At 36.5% G+C, this 23,014-nt stretch overlaps 1 protein-coding gene across 2 annotated transcripts in view; it reads right to left on the bottom strand.

The window, feature by feature from the left end:
* LOC145663049 (putative inorganic phosphate cotransporter) overlaps window positions 1-16,810 on the bottom strand; it is a 50,045-nt gene extending 33,235 nt beyond the window's left edge. The window contains exon 1 of one of the 2 annotated variants that reach the window (XM_081729209.1): window positions 15,902-16,810. In XM_081729209.1, coding sequence (XP_081585335.1) covers window positions 15,902-15,933 — 32 coding nt within the window. In that variant the 5' untranslated portion in view covers window positions 15,934-16,810. The remainder of the gene's footprint in view (window positions 1-15,901) is intronic. The other variant, XM_081729208.1, reaches the window with a different exon arrangement.
* Between the last annotated feature and the right edge of the window lie 6,204 nt (window positions 16,811-23,014).

Consider the following 23,014-nt stretch of genomic DNA (forward strand, 5'->3'; position numbering starts at 1 on the left):
TTTGCAGTAGCGATGCTTTCTATTCAGAAAAAACTTGGTGAGCAGCATTTCAGATTTCAATGAAGTCATAGAAAAATTTGAAGTTCGAAAATAACGAAGAAAGACCTTCCATTTTAAAATAATGCATAGTTTACTTAATTAAATAAGTTTGTTTAACTGCATAGATGAATATATGCAATTTTCTTGCTTTTTTCCCCTTCTTTTTGGGTTAATGATATCATTCATGGTTTGCAGCACATGCTATATATTCGATTTATCTCTTGTTCAATAGCATGAACGTAGAAGTTTTGTATATAAATAGTGTTTAAACGTACATTGGTAGTGTTTAAGAAAAGGAAATAACTTATATACAATATTAAGTCAATATTAGACAATACACTTAAATCAATAAATATACAAATGGAGCTTAAAAGGACTTTCCTCTTCGTATTTCCTGAATACTTTTGGATAAGACTCAAGAATGCTGAGGGAGGGGAACACTTGTGCGTAACTACATACCTTTGATATTTCAACATTGCAACCGGTGCTTCTACAGACCACGGACCGCTACTGATAGATCGTAAATATTTCATTGACTCTACATAAACATCTCCGCAAATGTAAAGGCATATTGGAGCTAACGACGTACGAAAGTTTCAGAAGATCTATCTATGTTGCTTTCAAGTGAGGGAAGCGTTCATCTTATAAAAGTAGTTTCGGCACGGCAAATTAAAGGTATCAACAATAGTATTTAGAAATGAATTTTATTATTATTCTACAGGGTGTCTACTAAAATTCAAAATGAAATTTCGTGACTTTTTCGTGACCTTTTCTTTACCAAATCATAAAATTTTCTAACATTTTGAAGAGCGAATTAGGCCGAATTTTCATCCATGAGATAGAAACGTACTTTGCTTGCGATTTGGTAGCGTCTAAACCCGACCATAGACATTTTTGGTGGTGAATTTTGACGTTTTATAGAACAACATTTTCCAATCTGTACTTACATTTGTACAGTTTAAAAAAATAGTGACCCAAAAGCTAAATTTCGTGACTTTTTCGTGACATTCGTGACTTTCGTGACCGATAGACACCCTGTTCTAGTATTTCTACTTCATGATGTTTGATCATCATCATAGGTATTCTGCCTTTATTGGCAGGTCACTTGCCGCAGCTGAAAAGCTTCCATGCTCCACGGTCCTCCGCTAACCTCTTTGTCTTCGCGTATGATCTTTCTGTTTTAATATCATCCATTAATTGTAGTCTCCTTCGCCCCCTCCCTCTCTTTCTCGCCACCATACCTTCTAGGACGTCCCTCATGATACAATCTCTTCTTAGGCAATGTCCCAACCAGTTTCTCTTCCTCTTCCTAATACTATCTAAAAGTGTTCTTTTCTCACCCACCATTTCTAACACTCTCTCATTCGTTTTCCGCTCTACCCAACTAATTCTTTCCATTCTTCTCCACACCCACATTTCGAAGGCTTCTAGTCGATTTTCGTCACCTTTACGTAATGTCCACGTTTCCGCCCCATACAGTACAACACTCCACACGAAGCATTTTATGAGTCTTTTTCTCAACTCTTTATTCAAGGTCCCACAAAACAGACTTTTCTTCCTACTAAAGGCTTCTTTCGCCATTCCTATCCTTGCTTTTATTTCACGTTTGCACTTCATGTCATTACTAAGAATACTACCCAGATATCGAAAACTATTCACTTGTTCTATTTTCTCCCCTCCTACTTTTATATTTGACACAGACCCCTTCGTTCCAATCACCATGGCTTTTGTCTTTCTAACATTTATTTTCATCCCATATTCTTCAAAACCCTTTCTCATTTTTTCTAACATTTTATTGATTTTCTTTTCAGATTCTGCAACAAGCGCCATATCGTCTGCAAATCTTATGCATCTAATCATTCTACCTCCTACCGAAATACCATCATCATCATGTAGGCTCTTTTTCACTATATCTTCTAGATAGACATTAAATAGTGTTGGCGAGAGGCAGCATCCTTGTCGAACTCCCCTGCCAATTGCACTGTCTTCCGTCATTTCTTCCCCTATCCTCACACTTACTTGTTGGTTCATGTATAAGTTTCTTATGAGTCTTCTATCTTTCCATTCCAACCCTATCTTCGTTAGAACTCCCAACAATTCCCAATTCACGCGGTCAAAATCCTTTTCTAGATAAATAAATACAACATACACCTCTTTCCCTTTTTCTATAAATCTTTCACCGATCGCCCATAATAATCCAATTGCATCTCTTGTGCCCTTGCCTCTTCTGAACCCGAACTACTCCTCTTCAACATCTTTATTTGTTCTTTCATATAACCTTCTGTTCAGTATTCGGAGCAGAATTTTAGCTGCATGAGATATGAGACTAATAGTTCTATAGTCCTCACATCTCTTTGGGTTCGATTTCTTAGCCATCGGTATCATGATCGTTTTCAGAAAGTCTTTTGGCCATTCTCCTGTTTCATATATTTCATTACATAGTCGGAACAATTCTTTCTTTCCCTTGTCTCCTATATTTTTAATGAATTCGATTGGTATGCTATCTATTCCGGTTGCCTTTCCATTCCTAATCTCGGATATAGCCTTTTCAAACTCATCCCGAAGAATACTAAATCCTTTATCATCCTCGTCTACTTCATTTTCTACTTCAACAATTAGGCTACATGGTCTATCCCTACTCTCATATAAGTCTTCAACGTATTCTTTCCACCTTTCTATGACCTCATTTCTCTCGCTGACTACCTTCCCATTCTTATTTTCTACTGTCATCATAATACCCCCTTGTTTCCTCCGAAATTCCATAGATTTCACCTCCTTGTACATTTCCTCATATTTCCCAGCTCTTTCTAATTCTTCTTTGTCCTCGCATTTTCTTTTGTAAAACTCTTCCCTCGCTCTGTCTGTTTCTCTTCGTAATTCATTATTTAACTTCCTGTACATCTTTCTGCCCTCTTCTGTATCAACCTGTTTCCACATCTTCCTCTCACTCATTTTCTGCAACATCTGCTCTGTAACCCATGGTTTCTTAGCAGTTTTGTGTTCGCGGTAACCTACTGCTTCTTCTGCAGCCTGCTGTAAGCAACGTTTAATATGTTCCCACCGTGCGTTACTACCTGCACCTATTCTTTCCTCGTTTGAACAGTTTTCTTCGAATTTTTTAACGAAGAGATTTCTTATTTCCTCGTTTTTCAACTTTTCAGTATTCAACACTTTGTTACCTACTTTTCTTCTGCCTACATTTTTCAGTTGAATATCTACTTCGGCCAGCACAAGATTATGGTCAGAGAAAATATCAGCCCCAGGAAGGGTCTTCGCGTTCTTTAAGCTATTCCGATACCTGTCCTGAATCATAACATAGTCTATCTGGTATCTTCCGCCGTCTATTGGTGATTTCCATGTATATCTTCTTCTCTTGTGCTGATTGAACCAAGTGTTCCCAATTATTAGTGAATTCTGTCTACAAAAATTCACTAGTCCCTCTCCCCTTTCATTTCTTTCGCCTAAACCATATTTGCCTACGATACTACCTTCCTGTTTTTCTCCCACAACTGCATTGAAATCTCCCATTAGAATTATGCACGCACCCTTCTTCTCCCTATCTATAATTTCTTCTATTTTCTCATAATTTCCCTCTACTTCTTCAGTTGCATGCGAAGTCGTCGGTGCATATGTCTGTATAACCACTAGATCCTTCGTTTTCCCTTTAAGTCTTAACATCATAACTCTATCATCAATAAATTCTACTTTCACTACCTTCTCCTTTAAGCGCTTTCCAAGAATTATTCCTACGCCATTATGACCGCCCTTTCCATTACCTGAGTAAAACATTCTATATCCTTCGCTGTTCAATACCCCATTACCTTCCCATCTAACTTCACAAACGCCTACCAAATCTAAATTATTTTGTTTCATTTCTTCTTTAAGATTTTCTAATTTTCCTCCCTGTAACATAGTGCGTACGTTCCATGTCCCTATCCTAAACCTTTTGCTCTTCCCTGTCTTTCTTTCTCTGTCTGTCTTCCCTCCATTATTACTTTCTCGTCCAATAGTCCTTCCCAAGCCATCCCTCTCCCGGAGATCCGAATGGGGGGATATTTTACCCCCGGAACTACATTTTGACCTGCGAAAGACCATTGTTCATATGTTCTATATTTTCTGCCAGCAAACTAGGGAAAATAGAGTGATGGTTTCCCGTTGCCTTCCACCCCGCAGTATCCCAGCCGTTAAAGTCACTCTGACCACGCCTGGGACTAATGTCCACGTTGCCGTACCAATCACTATTATTTCCGCCAACTTGGCTACTGGAGAACTGCTGCCTTCTCCCAGAACACTCTTCGTCTGGCTACTCCATTTAGACCAATTCGGTAGGGGTGGCCCTTCTGGTAGTGAACTACCACCGATACAGCTCTAAATTTCACTGTAGCACGCAATCCTCCCCACCCGATACATAAGTGTCTTCGTAAAGGTGGTGTTTATCGGGGAGGTGATGTTTGATGGATTGTCAAAAAATATTACAAGACTAGTAGTTTTGAGAAATAGTTCACTGCTGTGTTAGACACATACAGATTAACTGATAATTAAATTTAAATGTATTAATTCATATTATTTTATGAAACGAAATGTCGGATGGAGCCGAAAGGCCATTTTATAGCGAAACATTAATTACAAAGGCAAGGAAATGTGGAAGTCGGGCAGAGTATATGTGAGGAGTACATAATCCTGGTGATATTCGCCTGGTGGGACAGAAGAATATTGTGGGAGAACATAATAATAATAATAATAATAATAATAATAATAATAATAATAATAATAATAATAATAATAATAATATAAGCTTCTTGATATCACTTACCGATTCTGCTGTATGGTTTTGATTTCAGTTTAGCGTCCCATTCAGCAATGGGGTTATATGCTACGTGGACCTACAGGTTAACGTGGAATCCGAACCACATGAGCTTCCTCCGGGAACCGAACCCGGGTCTTCCGCGACAAAGACACTTACGCTATCCACATAGCCCCGAGGGAGCTCTATTGAGCTATGGGGATCAATATTGAAACTGGAAGAGTGAAATTGTTTTACCATTTCCGGTTTCAGTAGAGAGATATAGGTGAAAATGATATTTTCTTGAGATGCTCAATCGATTTTCGAAAACTGTCGTTATCTACGGAAGTTATCACAACCGTTCCGCGTCACACTTGGTCCAGGAATAGTGAAATATAACAACATTTAAATCATACTTATTATTGGAGTAAATTGTGTAATAACTTGCATATTTTAAACGTGGATAAATGCTGTCCATTGCTTTTGTACCATCATTTTATCAATTTGTAGTATTTTACATACGAATCACGCAACATTAAAACAATGTTTCAGATTCAAGACTTGGGTGAATTAGTGTTGCCCACGGGACTCGAGGAGTTTCTCCTCTTGAAAACGAGACGATAATTGTTGTCTTTCTTGCCTCCTCTCGAATTTAAAAAGTACTTCTCGTGTCGTTTTCGAGATTATAATCAAGATGGGACGAGGAATTTCTGGTCTCGTAGACAATGCTACATTTAGGGATGCGCACGAGACAAGATTTGTGCCTGTCTCGTCTCGAAAATGTGCTGTAAAAGTGATGTCTCGACTCGAAAATGTATATTTCTCTATTGGAAGAGCCGTGTCTCGACTCGAATTTTGTCAGGAAAATCCTGTCTCGACTCGTCTCGTGCGCATCCCTAGCTACATTTTCAGAATAGGATAAGCTGTGGACTTGTGCGGGTTGCGTTTGTAGGGAGCAGGTGCGTTAGCAAAAGTGGGTATGCGAGTAAACTAGAAATTTATCCAATTATTATGTGAACTAGAAATAAAAAAAAAAAATATGTATACGTTTCAAATTGCTAAAATTTAAATGCATCACGAATATCGACCAACATTCAGTTTTTGTTTTTCTAACGCTACAATGAAATATTTTCCAGTATAAACTGCTAAGGCGCTTGTAGAAATGTTAGTTTCAAATGCAAATTAACAAGTGAAGGGTCAGGGGCAAGAAGGCTTTCAGTCCATTTATTGAATTTTTTCAGGAGAGGAAAAAAACAAGTTATTCATTAAATAATCATTGTAATTACATTGTTAGAAAAATAGTTTTAAATTTATATCAAGGTAAATATTGTATATATGTAAAGAAAAACTTATTTTTACAGCAAATTAGAAAATTGGTGTTGGAGATATCGATTTTTTTTGGACTGAAAGCGTTCTTCCCCTGGCCCTTCAAGTATCTCTGACACTTTCATTCAAGAGGTTAACACTTTGGAAGTTCGTTCGACAATACGACTATAGTTACTAACACCCTGACGTGCTTATTTCGGTGATAATTCAGGTTTGGACTTCCTACAAAGTATTTCTACTTATAATATCGATTCAAAGGTTATCAAAACCAGCGGCGTACATAGCAGATTGTTTCGGGGGGAGTGGCTTGAGAACGAGTAAGAAGCATTTGTGTTGTACGTATAATGCGAAAAAAAATAATGAAATTATTTCGGGGGAGCTTGAGCCCGAGAGCTCTCTAAATACGCTACTGATAAAACATATTTGTTCTAATTATTAATGCGTAAATATAAATTACGCTTCATAATATTACTAAATACGTATGTTCATTACATTGTTTACAAAGAAAAATATTTTAATGGAGCAAACTTTTCAGTGCTGTATGTTAGTTACATGAGTTACACGTTATCCGCCTACATAAATAAGTTCTTCGTTTCTGAATTAACAAGTTTTCCCCATACATTTTCCAAAAAGTGGCACCTCATTCTTGTTCTGCACCTATTTTTATCTAAATTATATGATGAGCGTGAACTATGAAGATCTGTTTTCGACACAAGTGTTATAAGCTGGGAACTAATTGCTTGCCTATCTTTCTTTTCCTCTTTAAAAAATTAATAAAACCACTTATGTTCTGTCTTGCCATTTATTTATTATAATTATTATTATTTTCCAAGTATACGGTGAATATTTTAAACATTCTATACAGATGAAGTCACTACTGCAAGGTTTGGTCCCGCGAGATTTTAGATGGCTAAGTTTTATCCCGCGAAGTTTTGGCCAGGCTAGATTTCGTCCGGCAAGATTTTGGCTATGCGAGGTTTTCGCCAGGTGAGATTGTGGGCCACGAAATTTTGGTTGGGATGTTTCACCCACAAATCATCAGCAGATCAAGTATTAGCTCTGTTGTGATGGATGGTCAACTACAAAATAGAAGTATGCACGAATGTGGATATATGGACTAATATAGCTTCCTGTGGATATATTGTTATTGATTCCGTGCAATTTCTGATCATTCCAACTTGCGACTAGGCCATTACTGCTCATGTATCGGCCAAATTTGATTGAAAGTTTGATAAGATTCCTCAGCCGAAAATAATAATTCCAGTTTGCGACCAACCGGTAATTGGTTCTTTAAATGAATCAGGAGAGTGGAAGTGATACAGCTTGCCAGGTATTTTCCCTAAAATTATGAAGTGTTATGAACTACGTAGGGGAAACAAGGATAAACGTCTCCTTGTTCAGAAGTGACGCAATTGTAGATTTCTTAGATGTACCGTAACGTTGCACAAAACTATATGACACATACACACACACACACACACACACACACATATATATATATATATATATATATATATATATATATATATATTCTATGGTCAATAGTTCTGTCAATAATTATATATATATATATATATATATATATATATATATATATATATATATATATATATATATATATATATATATATATATATATATATATATATATATCAGTGGCGGTTTCTCTTAATGTTGTTTGCATGTTTGTACAAACCTCCTTCCAATATTTTCATTTTTTATTTGTGGTAAATCACTTTTCATTTTATTGTCAACATCATCTTTTCTTCTTAAACAAGTGCGTTTGAAACGGGGCTGGCTAGTTGCTTTCTGCTTGATAGTTTGCCAAACTCCCCAGCTTTAACAGCTTCTGGGCCTTTGCGAGGGTTGCGCAGTAAGAGGGGGGTTATCACGCCGTGCACTACCTCATAAGGATCCATATGCTTGCACATCTTTTGCAAACAAATCTACCAAACAAAAACAGCCTTTCCAAAACATAACGCTTTGGAACTGAAATTTCACTACCGTCCCTCCCCCTGTAGTATTGGTTGACACGGTTCTCGCCTGAAGGGAAATAGTCTGTTCCTTTGTGACAATGTTGCGTACCGTAACCAAGTCGCTACAGAAAGAGAGAGAGAGAGAGAGAACTTTCGCCTTGCCTAAATGCGAGATTGCCAAGTGGTCATAACAATTGGTTCTGTCAACCAAGTAACGTCAAGGCAGCTACGAAGACAGTAAAGGCGACCCCGAGAAGAGTGAAGACAAATTGAGTATGTCGGTATTTAATAGACTCGTATCTGAATAAGTAGAAATTTGTCAGCACAGATACAATGTTTTCCTTTTCAAGTGTGCATGGGTGAATGAGAAAATTGGAGGGCAGTTTTTAGAAAAATGACGTTAATTGGGGAAGGGGTGAGATTTTAAAGCGGGTAGCGGACTTTGTTGTGTTGTATGTGTGTGTGTGTGTGTGCCGGTCTTTGTTGTTCATTGGAATATTGTTGCTGTAATTGCATAATTACGTGTCTATCCCTGATATACGTGAACTAGCAATGCAGTAGCAATGAATTCTGTAACGTCTCTGTTGAATTAGCCGTTTTCGAAAAGAACTTCAGAAGCAAACCTACTTGTGAAAGAGATCGGAAGACCGATTCCGACTCTCAATATAACGCAAGTAATTAAGAGTCAGAAACGAACATTTACAAGGAAGTTTAATCTCAACTTGTACGAACAGCATAAGTGGTTACGTGAATGTGAAATTAAAAATGTTTTGTTTTGTTTTCCTTGTTTGTTGTTCGGGGCGGAGGAAGATGCATGGAGTCAAAAAAGGTGCGGATATCCAGCATCTGCACGTCAAAAAAAAAAAAAAAAAAAAAAAGTCGTCAGGTCATATAAGACACGTTCTGATCTCATTGTATTGGGAAACGTGAATATTGCTGCTCAACTAAATGCTGGTTATAGACGGTCCCTATTGAGAATCACAATTAAAAAGTGACGCAAAACAGGTACGTGCTCAATATAATCATCAATTGCATTTGGTTTCGTGGCACCTTCGAATTGGCTTTAAGAGGACATGATGAAAAACAGACTCGTGTTCAAATCGAGGCGTTTTTCGTAGATTAATTAATTTCAGTGCAGAACTTGACAGCGCTCTCAAGAGTCATTGAGAAAGCGCAATAATTTTCAAGAGTACGTCAAAAATCATACAAAATGAGCTTCTCCATTGCATGCTTGAAGCATGCCATGAAGAAATCGCTATTATTATTTATAACTATCAGTGGCGTATTTAGGGAGCTTCCGGGCTTAAGCGCAATAATTTTCAAGAGTACGTCAAAAATCATACAAAATGAGCTTCTCCATTGCATGCTTGAAGCATGCCATGAAGAAATCGCTATTATTATTTATAACTATCAGTGGCGTATTTAGGGAGCTTCCGGGCTTAAGCTCCCCCCCGAAATCTTACTTGCTATAGTAAAGTATATGAAACATCTTGCAGAATTTTCACATTTTCAGGCAAGGGCCCCCCGACAGTTAGCAAAGCCCCCCGAAACAAAATCGTGAATACGCCACTGCTATTATTATTATTATTATTAAATTATTATTATTATTTATAGCTCGTTCTTTTATAGATCGAATTGAGATATATAGCTCGTTCTTTGCCAGGGTTAATGAAATAGTAGATACTTTAGCATCCTGTAGAATATTAATTGTTGGTGATTTTAATATTCCAACTATAATAGATTCAAGTTATTACTCGGGGATTCAATATGTAAAACCCTCTCAAATTTCTTGGCATTACACGATCTTCGCTCTATAAATGATGTAAAAAACAAAGATGATAAAACTCTTGATCTGGTTTTAACAAATATGAGTGAATCATGTAATGTATATACAAGCGATAATTCTATGGTATTTGCTGATATATTACATCCATCATTACAGCTTGATTTACAAATTAAAAATATGAGGCGGGTTAAATTGAATGATAATATGTTAAAATACAATTATAGAAAAGCAGATTTTTATAATTTTTATAAAGATTTGCAAAAAGAAAATTGGGATCAATTATACACTTATAAAGAACCAAATGGTGCAATAAAATATTTTTATGAAATAATGTTTAATTATATCGATAGACATGTACCGAAAGTGAAAAGCCATAAAAAGAATTTGTACCCGGTTTGGTTTACTTCTGAGATTATAAGTCTTTTGAAACATAAAGAATATTATAGGAAACGCAAACAACATTCACAGTATAACTTGGAAAGGTTTTTAGACCTGCGCAGGAAATCTAAGACGATGATTAAAAGAGCTTATTCTTTATACATTCAAAATATAGGGAATAATATTAGTAGAGACACAAAACACTTCTGGAGTTTCATAAAAAATAAGAAAAGATGTTTACAAAATCCATCTACTATGTTATATAACGCTGAGTTATTAAAAACAAATAAAAATATTGTTGAGGGTTTCGCTCAATATTTTTATAGTGTGTATGATGAAAGGTCTTCATTCTACGAATGGAGCACCTCGAATATACCCTTAATACCTCACTGCCTGGTTATAAAAAAAGTGAATGAGGAAGAATGTAAGGAAGCAATAAAGAAAACTCGATCAACAAGATCTAGTGGTCCAGATAATTTACCATCTTATATTTTTAAGGGTTGTGTAGATGTTTTGGTAACTCCTCTTTGCTATATTTATAATCTCATTTTGGTTACTGGGTGTTTTCCTGAATGTTGGAAAATTAGTAAAGTGACTCCGATTTATGAATCTGGGAATCCAAAAGATATTACAAACTATAGGCCTATTTCATTAATATCGATGCCGTCTAAAATATTTGAACACATATTGTACAGTAAGATATTTAATCATGTAAAATCATACATAGTAGAGTGTCAACATGGTTTCTTACCGGGGAAATCCACTACTACGAATCTAACTAACCTTACGCAGTTTATTTTGGACACCTTGAACGGAAACAGTTGTTCTATTGATGTAATATATACCGACTTTGCTAAGGCATTTGACAAATTAAATCATAACATATTGCTTAACAAATTAGCAAATTTGAGTTTATCAGAAGCGTTATTAACTCTAATTAAATCTTATTTAAGAGAACGTGTACAGTTTGTTACTTATAATGGGCTATGTTCAGATAGATACGTGATTCATTCAGGAATACCTCAAGGGTCTAAACTGGGTCCACTCTTTTTCCTTTTGTTTATTAATGATTTGCCTGGCGTTATAAAATATTCCGAATGTCTGTTGTACGCGGATGACTTAAAAATATTTCGGGCAATAAATAATATGGAAGACGCAAAGAAATTACAAAAGGATCTTGATAGTTGTTACAAATGGAGTATTGACAATAAATTAGAATTTAACGTTAAAAAATGTTCTGTTATTACTTTTTCACGACAGGGTGAACCAGCTCAATATAATTATAAAACTTGCAATGAAATATTACAAAGATCAACACAAATTAAGGATTTGGGTGTTACTTTAGATACAAAATTAAAATTTAATATACATATTGATAGAATTGTTAATGAATCCTATAAAGCTTTAGGTTTCATAATTAGAAATTCAAAGGAATTAAACAATGCAGAAGTGTTAGTTAAATTATTTAATTCATTAGTTAGAAGTAAATTAGAGTACGCTTCATTAGTATGGTCCCCCTGTTATGATAATCAAATAAGGAAAATTGAATCAATACAAAAAAGATTTTTAAGGTATTTATGGTACAAGAGATTCAAAATATCTGCGTATGATATGAAAGTTAACTATAGTGTTATCCTAAGGGAATTTAATTGTACGTCTCTGGTAAAAAGGAGGGAAATAATGCATCATGTTTTTCTGTTTAAAATTATTAATGGTATTATAGTTAATCAAGATTTTCTGGAAATGTTAAAATTTAGCACTAGTAGATCTTTAAGAGTACGATTACCATTTGTTATACCTAAATCTAAAACAACCTCCCATAAAAATTCACCACTTGTGAGACTTTGTAAGAAACATAATGATATTATAAAATCTGGAATAACCGTGGATTTTACGATGTTTTTGGAAAAGTATATAAAATTGATTCAATTGTTTTTGAACCCTGCTTATGTAATGCAATGATTATGTTATTGCATTCAAAAAAGAAAAAAGTAGCCTGCATGAATGTTGCTATTTTAGACTTTTTTCTTTTTTTCTGTTCTTTTTCTTATATTTATTTTAATCTAATAGATTATTTAGCAATTTCTCAATTGTATATTGAATTTGTATTCACCTGTTGTAATTGGAGCAATTGGCTCTGTAATAGGTGTGTGTTAAATAAATAAATAAATAAATAAATAATAATAATAATAATAATAATAATAATAATAATAATAATAATAATAATAATAATAATAATAATAATAATAATGAAAAGGAGAGGTCATCTATTGTGCACCACCTAAAATTCAAAGCACCAGCCGCCACTGATATATATATATATATATAATGTTTTTACTTTTGCGTTCCCTCTGTTATTGTTCAATATTTACTATGTATTGTTCTTGTTCACAGTTTAATGTAATTGTTCAACATTTAGTATTTATTTGTATTTTCCTATTTATTGTTATTATTATTCACTTTTCTTTATTATTATATTTTTTTCTATTTTGCAGTAGTATTTTACATTTCGATTTATTCGTTTCTAACGTGTATTTACGGCAGTACATGTTTGGAGCAGTAGAGTTGATTGGGACGGGGACAAATAGCCTCGATGCTGACGTCCCCTTTACATTTTACTCAATCAATCTGTATTCCTTGTTTTCTTATAAAAGTTATTATTCCTTCTGAGAATATAGGTGGCAGTACGTATATATTACTTATCGTCGTTTAGGTATAGAATTAAACCGATTTAGTAGCTACTACATAATCCTGCCAAACTTTGAACTCCTCCCAGGAAAAAATTTTGGGTGTGTGTCTGCACATAGTACTAATACTTCGCTTATCCGATAGCACGTGTTTGCAGTGATAAAATGAGGGGCATTTTTAACAATTCGGAATGATATGGTATTAATGGTCAGATAATATCTTGATTATTGACAAGGGCCGCGGTGACTCTATGGTAGAGGTTCACCTCTAGTTCATGGGGTCCTTGGTTCGATTCCAGATCGCGCCAAGTGAGTTTGTGGTGGACAAATACGGTGTGCATGGATTTTCTCGGGGATTTACCGTTTCCTCCCACTTTCTTCATTTAACCATTTCATTCATTTCTCATCATCACCGTCTCGTTTAGCTTAACCGGCATAATCATGCAGGGGTGTAGCCAGCAGGTTTGTGTAGGGGAGGCCCGTCGTTTTTGAGGGGGGGCAGCTACAATGTACAAAGCCAAAAAAAAATGTGTTGCTGCTAGTGTTTTTGAGGTCTGAAAGAAAGAAAAATTTTGGTTTTCTTCTGGAAAACTAAAAACACTATTTTAGCTTATTATTATTATTATTATTATTATTATTATTATTATTATTATTATTATTATTATTATTATTATTATCCATAAATTATATTCAAGATAGTTTTTATTATGCTTAATCAAGAACTACTGCCCGGGACCAAACGCTATACTTTTGTGCATAACTATAAAGGTAACAAAGAAAGTTCTGTCCCTTTTCGTGGAAGTCTGTGTTCAATTGGACCTCACACCGTGAGTTGAAATTGAATGCCAGTGGAGATAAGACGAACGTCAGTTGTTGGTGTGGGTATATCCAACATACTACCTGGTTGTGGCAATTCAGACACACCGTGAACTTGCGTAAAGACAGAGGGAACATGGGACATCCAGAGAGCGTCATAAGAGCATGTATGCTGAACGAGTTCAAATGGAGGTCAAACGCCGCTGTAGCGGGACAGACGATATGCCAGGCCTTTGGTGAGGGTGTCGTGACGACGCGGACATTGCAGCGATGGTTTATCAAGTTTAAGGACGATGACGAAACACCCGAAAACACCACGTGCCAGAAGACCAATACATGTACAAAGAGGAATTGGGACTACAATTCAGTGTGCGGAGAAACCATTCGGCAGCAATCAATCAACTTGTGAAGCACTACAAGTTGGGTCAATGGGTCTCACATATTCGAGAAACCATTCGGCAGCACATCCATTAACTTGTGAAGCACTATAAGTTGGTCAATGGGTCTCACATATTCGAGAAACCATTCGGCAGCACATCCATCATCTTATGAAGCACTACAAGTTGGGTCAATGGGTCTCACTCCGGGCCAGAAGGCAACGCGGCAGTCGCCTGTGTTTATTTACTGTTTCGGAGCCATTTCTGGACAGGGCGTTGACATGTGATAAAAAGTGTGTCCTATAGGAAGCTCCACGGCGCCGTCATCATTGGTTAGCATCCTATGAAGCGATTTCGAAACAGCCGAAACCAGCACAGTACCAGAATAAGGTCCTTCTGTGTGTTTGGTGCATCGTGCATCGGGGACTGCTACCAGCTGGTCAGAGTATCAATGCGACTGTGTAGTGTCAGCAGTTGAGCTGTGCTCAACAAAAACTCAAAACTCTGGAGCCATCGCTTCTGAATTGCAAATGGGTCCTCGTTTACGGGACAACGCCAAGATGACTCAGGACACCATTTTCCGCCTTGGATGGGAAACAATATTGCAACCACTATATTTCCCGGATATTGCACCGTCCGATTATCACCTGTTCCATTCTTTGAACAATCACCTTAGAGGATGCCAGTTCAAATCCCTAGTAAAAGTATAAAATGCACCTGATACTTTCTTCTGTTCACGGCGCACCAAGTTCTACCGCGATGGATTCCATGGCCTTCCAGAACGTTTTCAGAAGGTCGTCGATTCTGATGGGGACTATTTTTGATCTTCCAGGTTAGGTGACATACCAATGTTCGAAGGTAGTGGGTGAAAAAGCAACAAAACTTTTCTTGGTTACCTTTAAATTTAAGACCTTGTATACAGAACCTATCTACACAAGATTGATTTTCTTTGAAATTTCACTTAATTTCTTTACGGTTTCCTGACAAAAATATTTATTATTCGTGACTAAAAAAACATAATTATTTTATTACACTGAGTAGAAATAAAAGAGAGAGCGAATGAAATCCAAATTGAATAAAAGCATTGTTTCTCGCCAAATTTTCCATCCTCTGTCTTTTAAAACACTTGTTAAAGCATATAAAAATATACTGTACTTACAAATCAGTTTAATACCTTTGTTTTATGGCTGTATTTGTAATACCTTGTTAAAACGTTTGTCTTCAAACTGTCAAATATAAATCGCAGTAAATTGTGTAATCTGCTGTCACAAAAAGAGTATCCTATTTTTCAATCGGTATAAGGAAGAGATACTATACTATTTTTCGATCAGTATGGAAAAAAAAATATTTCTCCTTACTATTTTACCATAAATTATTAATTGTCAATAAACTTTATTACTTTTAAATGATTGAAGCGAGATAATTTTACTATGATGTTTTAAAAGCTGGTCATTTCGGGGGGGGGGGCAGGAAACCATTTGGGGGCCGGCCCCGATGGGCCCCCCTTGGCTACACCCCTGTAATCATGGGACGTAAAACTTGAAATATTCAATTTTTGATTATAGACAGTGGTCGATTAGTATCTATATCTCTTTTCGGGAGAGAGAATTCTCCTTCCCGCAGGAAAGTAATCATGCCATAGAAGATTTTAGAACTCAGTTATAATTTCAATTAAAAAATTATTAAAACTAAGTTGAGACTACGTATTAGAATGTCAAAAAAATTAAACTTACGCATTATTCAATTTTTGTTCCTCTTCAGCCATTTTCAATCACAGAATCAAAACTTTTCACATTTCATAGAATCCAACCGAAAAAATCTTCATGGTTGCGAATTTTTGTAGCAACTGTAAACACACGTTATCTTTTGGCACCGAATGAAATATACTTTTATCTGTAATTCCAGGACGCATTAATTTAACTGTTACATAATACGACTAACCTACTTTTGTTTATTTTGGTGTTACAACAACAGGAATCCTTAGACAAAGAGACGGAAATTGAATAAAACTGTCTAGTTGCGAAGTTTAACAAAATTATCTTCAAGTTGCAGGCTGTTGTAGCACCAGGAAAAAAAAGTAATTTTAAATAAAAATAATAAAGTTCGATGTCACACAGTATTTATCTTTTAAGGTCAAGGAGATAATTATAAATGCAAGCCAATGATTTGTGGAATAATGACTTTAGAGTAGGTAATCAATATTCGCGGAAAACTCACGCACATCATGTTTATACAGTATATGTATTACATACGAAAACCAATACGCAATTTCACTATCAAAGATTGACTAGCCAATACTGCAGCAACGTTCGCAAGCCATTCTGGCATCATGGCACTAGTGGTTGTACACTTCTTCACTCAGTATTTTTCTATGCACCTGTCACTATTTCAAAGATGTTTTCCTCTGTAGCAGAATCAAACAGTAACAATAAAATCATTGTTCAATCACATTACACATTTTTTTGTTTCTCATTGTCTCATATATAGGGCTAAATAAAACATCACTTTCCATGTTTAGTGTTATTTTCTTTTTAATTTTTACTCTGACATTAATTCAGCAGAACTAATGGAACCCAATTGTTTTGAAACTTTGACCAATTTAGACAATAAGCCACAATTCTTTGATCCTTCCAACGTTTTAGACGGATGAACACACACCATGGTGGTACGATGCCGTGCGCTGATAATAAGGGAAGATCAAAGCGAGAAATAAATCTTGTCCTGTGGTCGAAGGTCATCCTGAATGAGCAAAGTTTTTAATAGGATGACTCTACAGACCATACAGAAACATTGTCATCGCCGGTCATTATTAAAAAGGAACTGACTGACAACTTAATTCTTCAATTCTTGGCGGTTGAAGGTGGTCTTTTCATTCAGCAACCTCAATTTACCACTTCAGTTGACTGATTGCTGGCGTGGCCTCACACGACTGAAAATTGGTTCGAATACACCAGGAACGCATTCACACACAGGGTTATATACTTCGACCTCCCTTGTTCCTATATGCTTAGCAGTGCGCCTATTTTTTTTTTTTTTATTCAAAGATTTTTTTAAAATATTAAAATAGCGTTTTAGTGAAAATAAACATTTGCCCTTTAAGCAAAAATCGGTATTGATGGATTTATTTTTAACACGTTAAATGCCGCTTGAGACCACGTTGGTCTTACATAACATATTTCCTTACGGCCACGTGGTGCGAGATCGGTCTCACACAACTTCTTGTTAGCTTATGTCCTGTGCTTACTCACTGATCTCACTTTTTACATTAAAAGCTGTTGCAGTGTATAGTAGTCGACCTGGTAGTACGAGAAACAGCCTTACATGTAGAATTGTGAGTCCAACGAACCACAATCGGCTAAAATTTGTGTAGTGACATGTTAGTCTCAACCGGCCGCTAAGCTTACTCCGGACGATGGTCTATCTGGGTTCACGTGACTCTAACGTGTAACCACAAGTAAAGAAAGAATCAATACTATTAGTATCGATACTACAAAATTACCTAAAATAAATAAGTTATTACTTAGAGAGACACACACAAACCAAAAATGCAAACACATTTTGGCTATAGGAGATGTGCTTGTTGCAATATAGGTGGCACTTCACCTGTTAAAAATCATGTCAAAAAACCGAACGAAAGAGAGAGGTTTACATTTCCAGTTGCAACGAGCGTTGCCACCGGATCCAATAACATTGAGCATATAGCATGGAGTTCCTATTTCTTAACACAGGAGAGTGCGTTTATACTTGCATCGTTTCTATCTTCTCGTGTTGTTCTCATGCAGTTGCAACCACCTTGGCAACTGCCATGCCACTCAGCTTCTGTAATAGTTATGAACTTCTCTACTCAGCAGCGCTTAGCACACCTAAATGCTAAAGGTGTGGATGTTGCATGGGTTACACAGCTTGGAGAACAAAGAGCACACTTGCAAATAATAAATAAACAAATAATATTAGTAATGATAATAATGAGTAGAGGATGTGTTGTGCAAAGTAGTCCGAGGTTTCGCTCATATTGTGGTTTATAATCAAAGAACCTATTGAGCTATTTTACTACAAGTGTGTGTGTGAAAATTGTGGTAGTATTTTTGTTCTTTGCCTGTGAGTAAAATGGAATATGTTTAGTATTAAAATATATTCCAGTAACAAAAAGCAATAAAAATGAATTTAGTTTAGTCTTGTCGATATTCCGTTCTCTCTGACGCCGACGAAGGAGAAGGTTCAAATGAAAAGTTTAGGAAATCCAGTATCAGTCAAAACAGGTAAGAGACAGTTTCAGCACACTTTTAAAATGGATTACTATAACGACAAATACCAGCTTTATGGTTCTGAAGAATAAATGCTTTATTTTGCTTCCCTTGTTTATTTTTGGGGGAGAACATGCTTGGAATAAATGAGGCATAAATGATTTTAACCATGTAAGTGAATGAATTAAAAGACACCAGGCTACAAACATCCACCTTACAAATAGATTACAGTTAGCTTTATTTGGCACTGTCAATATTGCTCAACAGTCAGACAGTGAGTATATGCGCAACATATCTTTGCATAACGAAAGAGTGAAACATAATAATTATTGTTGTTCTGAATATTTTTATTAATTATATGTTTCGTTTTAGTGGTGCATTTGAATTAGCATTGCGGGGTCATGAGAAGACAGAATAATATTCTAACCTAGATGATTTTTGTGGCCTCATTGGTTTCAGTGCAGAATTTGACAGACCCATGAAAACTCATTTGAAGAAAGCTACCATCTTCAACTGAACATCCCAAACAACTCAAAATGAATTTTTAAGTATCATGTTAGAAGTTTGTCAAGATAAAATTTCATAAGAAATAAAAGAATCAGAATTTTTGGGTGTGATTGCAGACGAAACTAGTTAGATGGCTAACACTTTTTCAAATGGCTTTCGGAGTCATATACGGTAATACATGAATATCAATTGTTCAAGATTTGAACAAAGCTGATGTCACAGAGTTACTGAGTAAGGGTTTGACACAATTAAATGCAATGAAGATTGTTGATGCAGTAACGACTTACGATTAGATCAAACGTAACTCGGCGGCGCAAATAAAGTGACCAATTTTCTAAAAGCTCCCAAGTCCCAACCAGGTAATTTTCTGATTGACTCAATAACTAAAACAATGCCGTTGTTTCCTATTAAGCTAGGTTGAGCAAAATTAATGTAGGAATTTGTTTACTTTTACTCGTATTTGACACATACTAATGGTCATAAAATATGCTACCTGTATGCCTTGTTACATATCATTTGAAAGTGTATGTTTAGCATTTCGTAGATATATACGTCATAGGAAATATATCTGCCTTTTCGTCTAGTTTCATGTTTGAGCAGTTAAGAAGCCAAAACACGATTTTCGTAAAATGTACTTCAAGATATTTAAATTCGATCGCAGACGAGTCCAAAGAATCGAAATATTAATGAAAGTGTAGGATAAATTAAAGCAATATAAACGAATATACAATGGAATTGATTCCAAACGTTCTATCATAGTGACTTCGCGAGAAACGACACAAGAGGTTGCAGAGAAACTCAGATTTGCTCATCCGACTAGTAAGACATTTAGAGAAACTAGAAAAGAGGAAAAGATTGACAAATTGATGGAAAACCATACAAACCAGCGTTTTCAACTCTGCTCTACGCTGCTGGCCCCAGCGTTACAAAAGTGATCCATTTCTCAAATATATATACTCAATATTGCACGGGATATTCTATGTACGCTAATATTAATAAGTTATTAATATTAAATATTAATAAGTTTATATATTCGAGAAATCTATTGAAAACTCAATATTATACGGGACCGAGACATTTTTCTTATCAATGGTTGGATAGTGTAGCCGTTCTTAAAATGTTTGCAGAGTCTACGTTGAATTCCAAAAAGATCACGATGACAGGTATTTCGTGGTTATACTAATGCACTATAGTTACTCTATCCAGACGAATCCATCACAGCCAACAATTCAGGAAATCTACTAAATGGACCAAATACTACAATGTTTATTCGTGGCATTGGTCAATGTAAACAAACAACATTGCAAAAGTTACACGCATTGCGATACGAAATGCTGCCCTATCCACCATGCTCGTAAGACTTCCCTCACTGACTTCCACCAAGCTCACCATCTGTACATGTTCTTGTAGGAATACGTCTTCACACTAGCGTGCGCAGGACATTGAGAATGTGGGTGCCAAATCTAAAGTACCACCATATGGAATGTCGTCCTCTCCCCTTTCCCTTAAGAAAAGTTAGCGTCATTGCACCCGACGCTGCGTCGGCGACGCACGGCACACATGCAGACGGGAAATGATTTACACGTAATCTCTTCTCAATTTGTAATAATTCTACATAAAAAAGTTTGTCTAATGGGGTGCCAAGGCACCCATGTCACCCACGTTGCGCACGTCTATGCTTCTTCATGTCTTCAACAATCAAGACACCGTTCAGGATACTTTGGAAGGGTTTACCAGCTCTAAGACCACAAAATTTTATATACCTATATAGACAATGTATAGCTGACCTCTAGCACACCTATATTGACAATGTATTTTTTTATTTATTATTCCATTTAATTTCGTTCAGCTTCAAGCAATTTATTGCAGTTCAAACTTACGACTCAAAATCCTGCATTAATTTCGCTAAGTCAGAATTTTCAACTTTTTCCAGCCTGGGTCCTTTCTTCAGATTCAAGGAACCAAGAAGAATAACGAAAATTCCTGTCGCACTTGAGAAAAACACTAATCTTATTATACTGAATATGAGGGAACGAATCTGACATACAGGGTGCGGCGGCTATTTGAGAACAAAATAACGTCTGCGTAAAAAAAAAAAAAAAAAAAAAAAAAAAGAGCAGAGACAAAAGATAGAGCATTTAATGACCATTAAACGTTATGTACACGTGAAGACAGACCCAATACAGGACATCATTAAATTAAGCCGCCATCTGCCGCAATAACAGCCTCTAAACGATGTCGAAACCGTGGACAGGCATGAATGGTTTTGGTCCTGGGAATGTTTGTCATGGCATCCACAATGGCTGCCCTGAGACCCGCAACGGTGTTGTGTGGATGCTTATTGGAGGCCCTCTCAACGACTCCCCAGACGTAAAAGTCTAAAGGGTTGACATTAAGGGAGCTGGGGGGGGACGTGTTTGGGATGAAGTGAAAATTCGTGACAAACATTCTTGAGTTGAACAGGCCGTATGGGCGGAAGCGGAGTCCTGCTGATACACATATGACCTGCCACATGCCTTAGCAGTAATCCCCCAGACAGCACAATGCACGTATAGTACCCGTACAGTACATGTATAATTGCACGGATGCAACATGTGCATCATCTGTATAAATGCACGCCTGTACATGTGATGCACATATACGTCATAGGTCCTATTCAACATCTTCACGTGCACAGGACATGTGCAATGCACACGTACACGTCCTGCACAAGTGATTTACACCTACCGCGCGGGTGATTTACAAGTAGCACGTATTCGATTTACATGTAGTTCATAGGTGATTTACACGTAGCACACAGGTGATTTACATGTAGCACACAGGTGATTTACACGCAGTAACCAGGTAATTTACATGTAGGACAGAAATGATTTACACGTAACACACAGGTGATTTACACGTAGCACATAGGTGATTTACACGCAGTAACCAGATGATTTACATGTACGACAGAGGTGATTACACGTAGCATACAGGTGATTTACACGCAGTACCCAGATGATTTACATGTAGGACAGAGGTGATTTACACGCAGCACATAGATGATTTATAGGCAGTACCCAGATGATTTACATGTACGACAGAGGAGATTTAAACGTAGCAGACAGGTGATTTACAAGCAGTACACAGGTGATTTACATGTAAGACAGAGATGATTTACACGCAGTACCCAGATAACTTACATGTAGGACACAGGTGATTCCCTCGTAGTGCAGAGGAGATGTAAAAGGATATTCGAGATGCAACGAAAAAAAAGAGTTTATATATTTGGCGCCTTACGCAGTAACACCATCTATAACACCAACTTTTTATTATTTTTAAATTGCTGGCCGAAGGCTAGCTCTCTTGCGAGGTGAGTGGTGAAAGTATTGGGGTAGTAAGGAGATTGGAGCTTGTCAATGGGATGTAGGAGAACTGGAACATCATTTATTTAAGTAGCACTTTATTATATTTCAACTGTATTTCATTTTATTTTAGTATCCATTGGACATTATGATCTTGTGATCATAATCATTGGGTCAGGAAGAGATGATGATGAGGTACACTTGACAGGACAAACACAAACAAGTTGTTAAAAACACGAATGCTGGTTATCTTCTTGTCCAGGGGCTGCTCTGGACAGTGATGAAGACGAGTGAAGCCCTGTTAGTATGATGAGTTTACAGAGCAACATATGTGGGCGAAACGTGATGGGGAAGATTGTCGGAAGAGTAGGCAGAAGCGACAAAATGATCGGGGTGGTCAGGTGGAATTGTTTTCAGATAAAGGGAGAAGAGCAAAGATAGAGGGCAAGTGACGCAATTATATTCCAGATCGTGGTTGTGGTCGATGTCCATTGTGTCCAGAAGTAAATAATGTATTTGCTGAAATCGGGTGGTAATGAATTTGAGCCTTAACTTTTTTACGTGATGATGTATGGTAGGAAAAGTTATGCGGTCATACAACTCCTGCGTTGGACTCGGGAGCTTGATTCGATAAGGTAAGCGGAAAGCATGGCGTTCGAGTACTTTCAATTTGGCATAGAAAAAAGGCAAAGCACTAACCCAGGCAGGGTGGCCGTACGTCAAGATGGGACATGAAAATACCTTATAGGCA

This window comes from Thermobia domestica, chromosome 10, assembly GCF_964235325.1.
Source record: "Thermobia domestica chromosome 10, izTheDome1.hap1.1, whole genome shotgun sequence".
Taxonomy (NCBI): Eukaryota; Metazoa; Arthropoda; class Insecta; order Zygentoma; family Lepismatidae; genus Thermobia; species Thermobia domestica.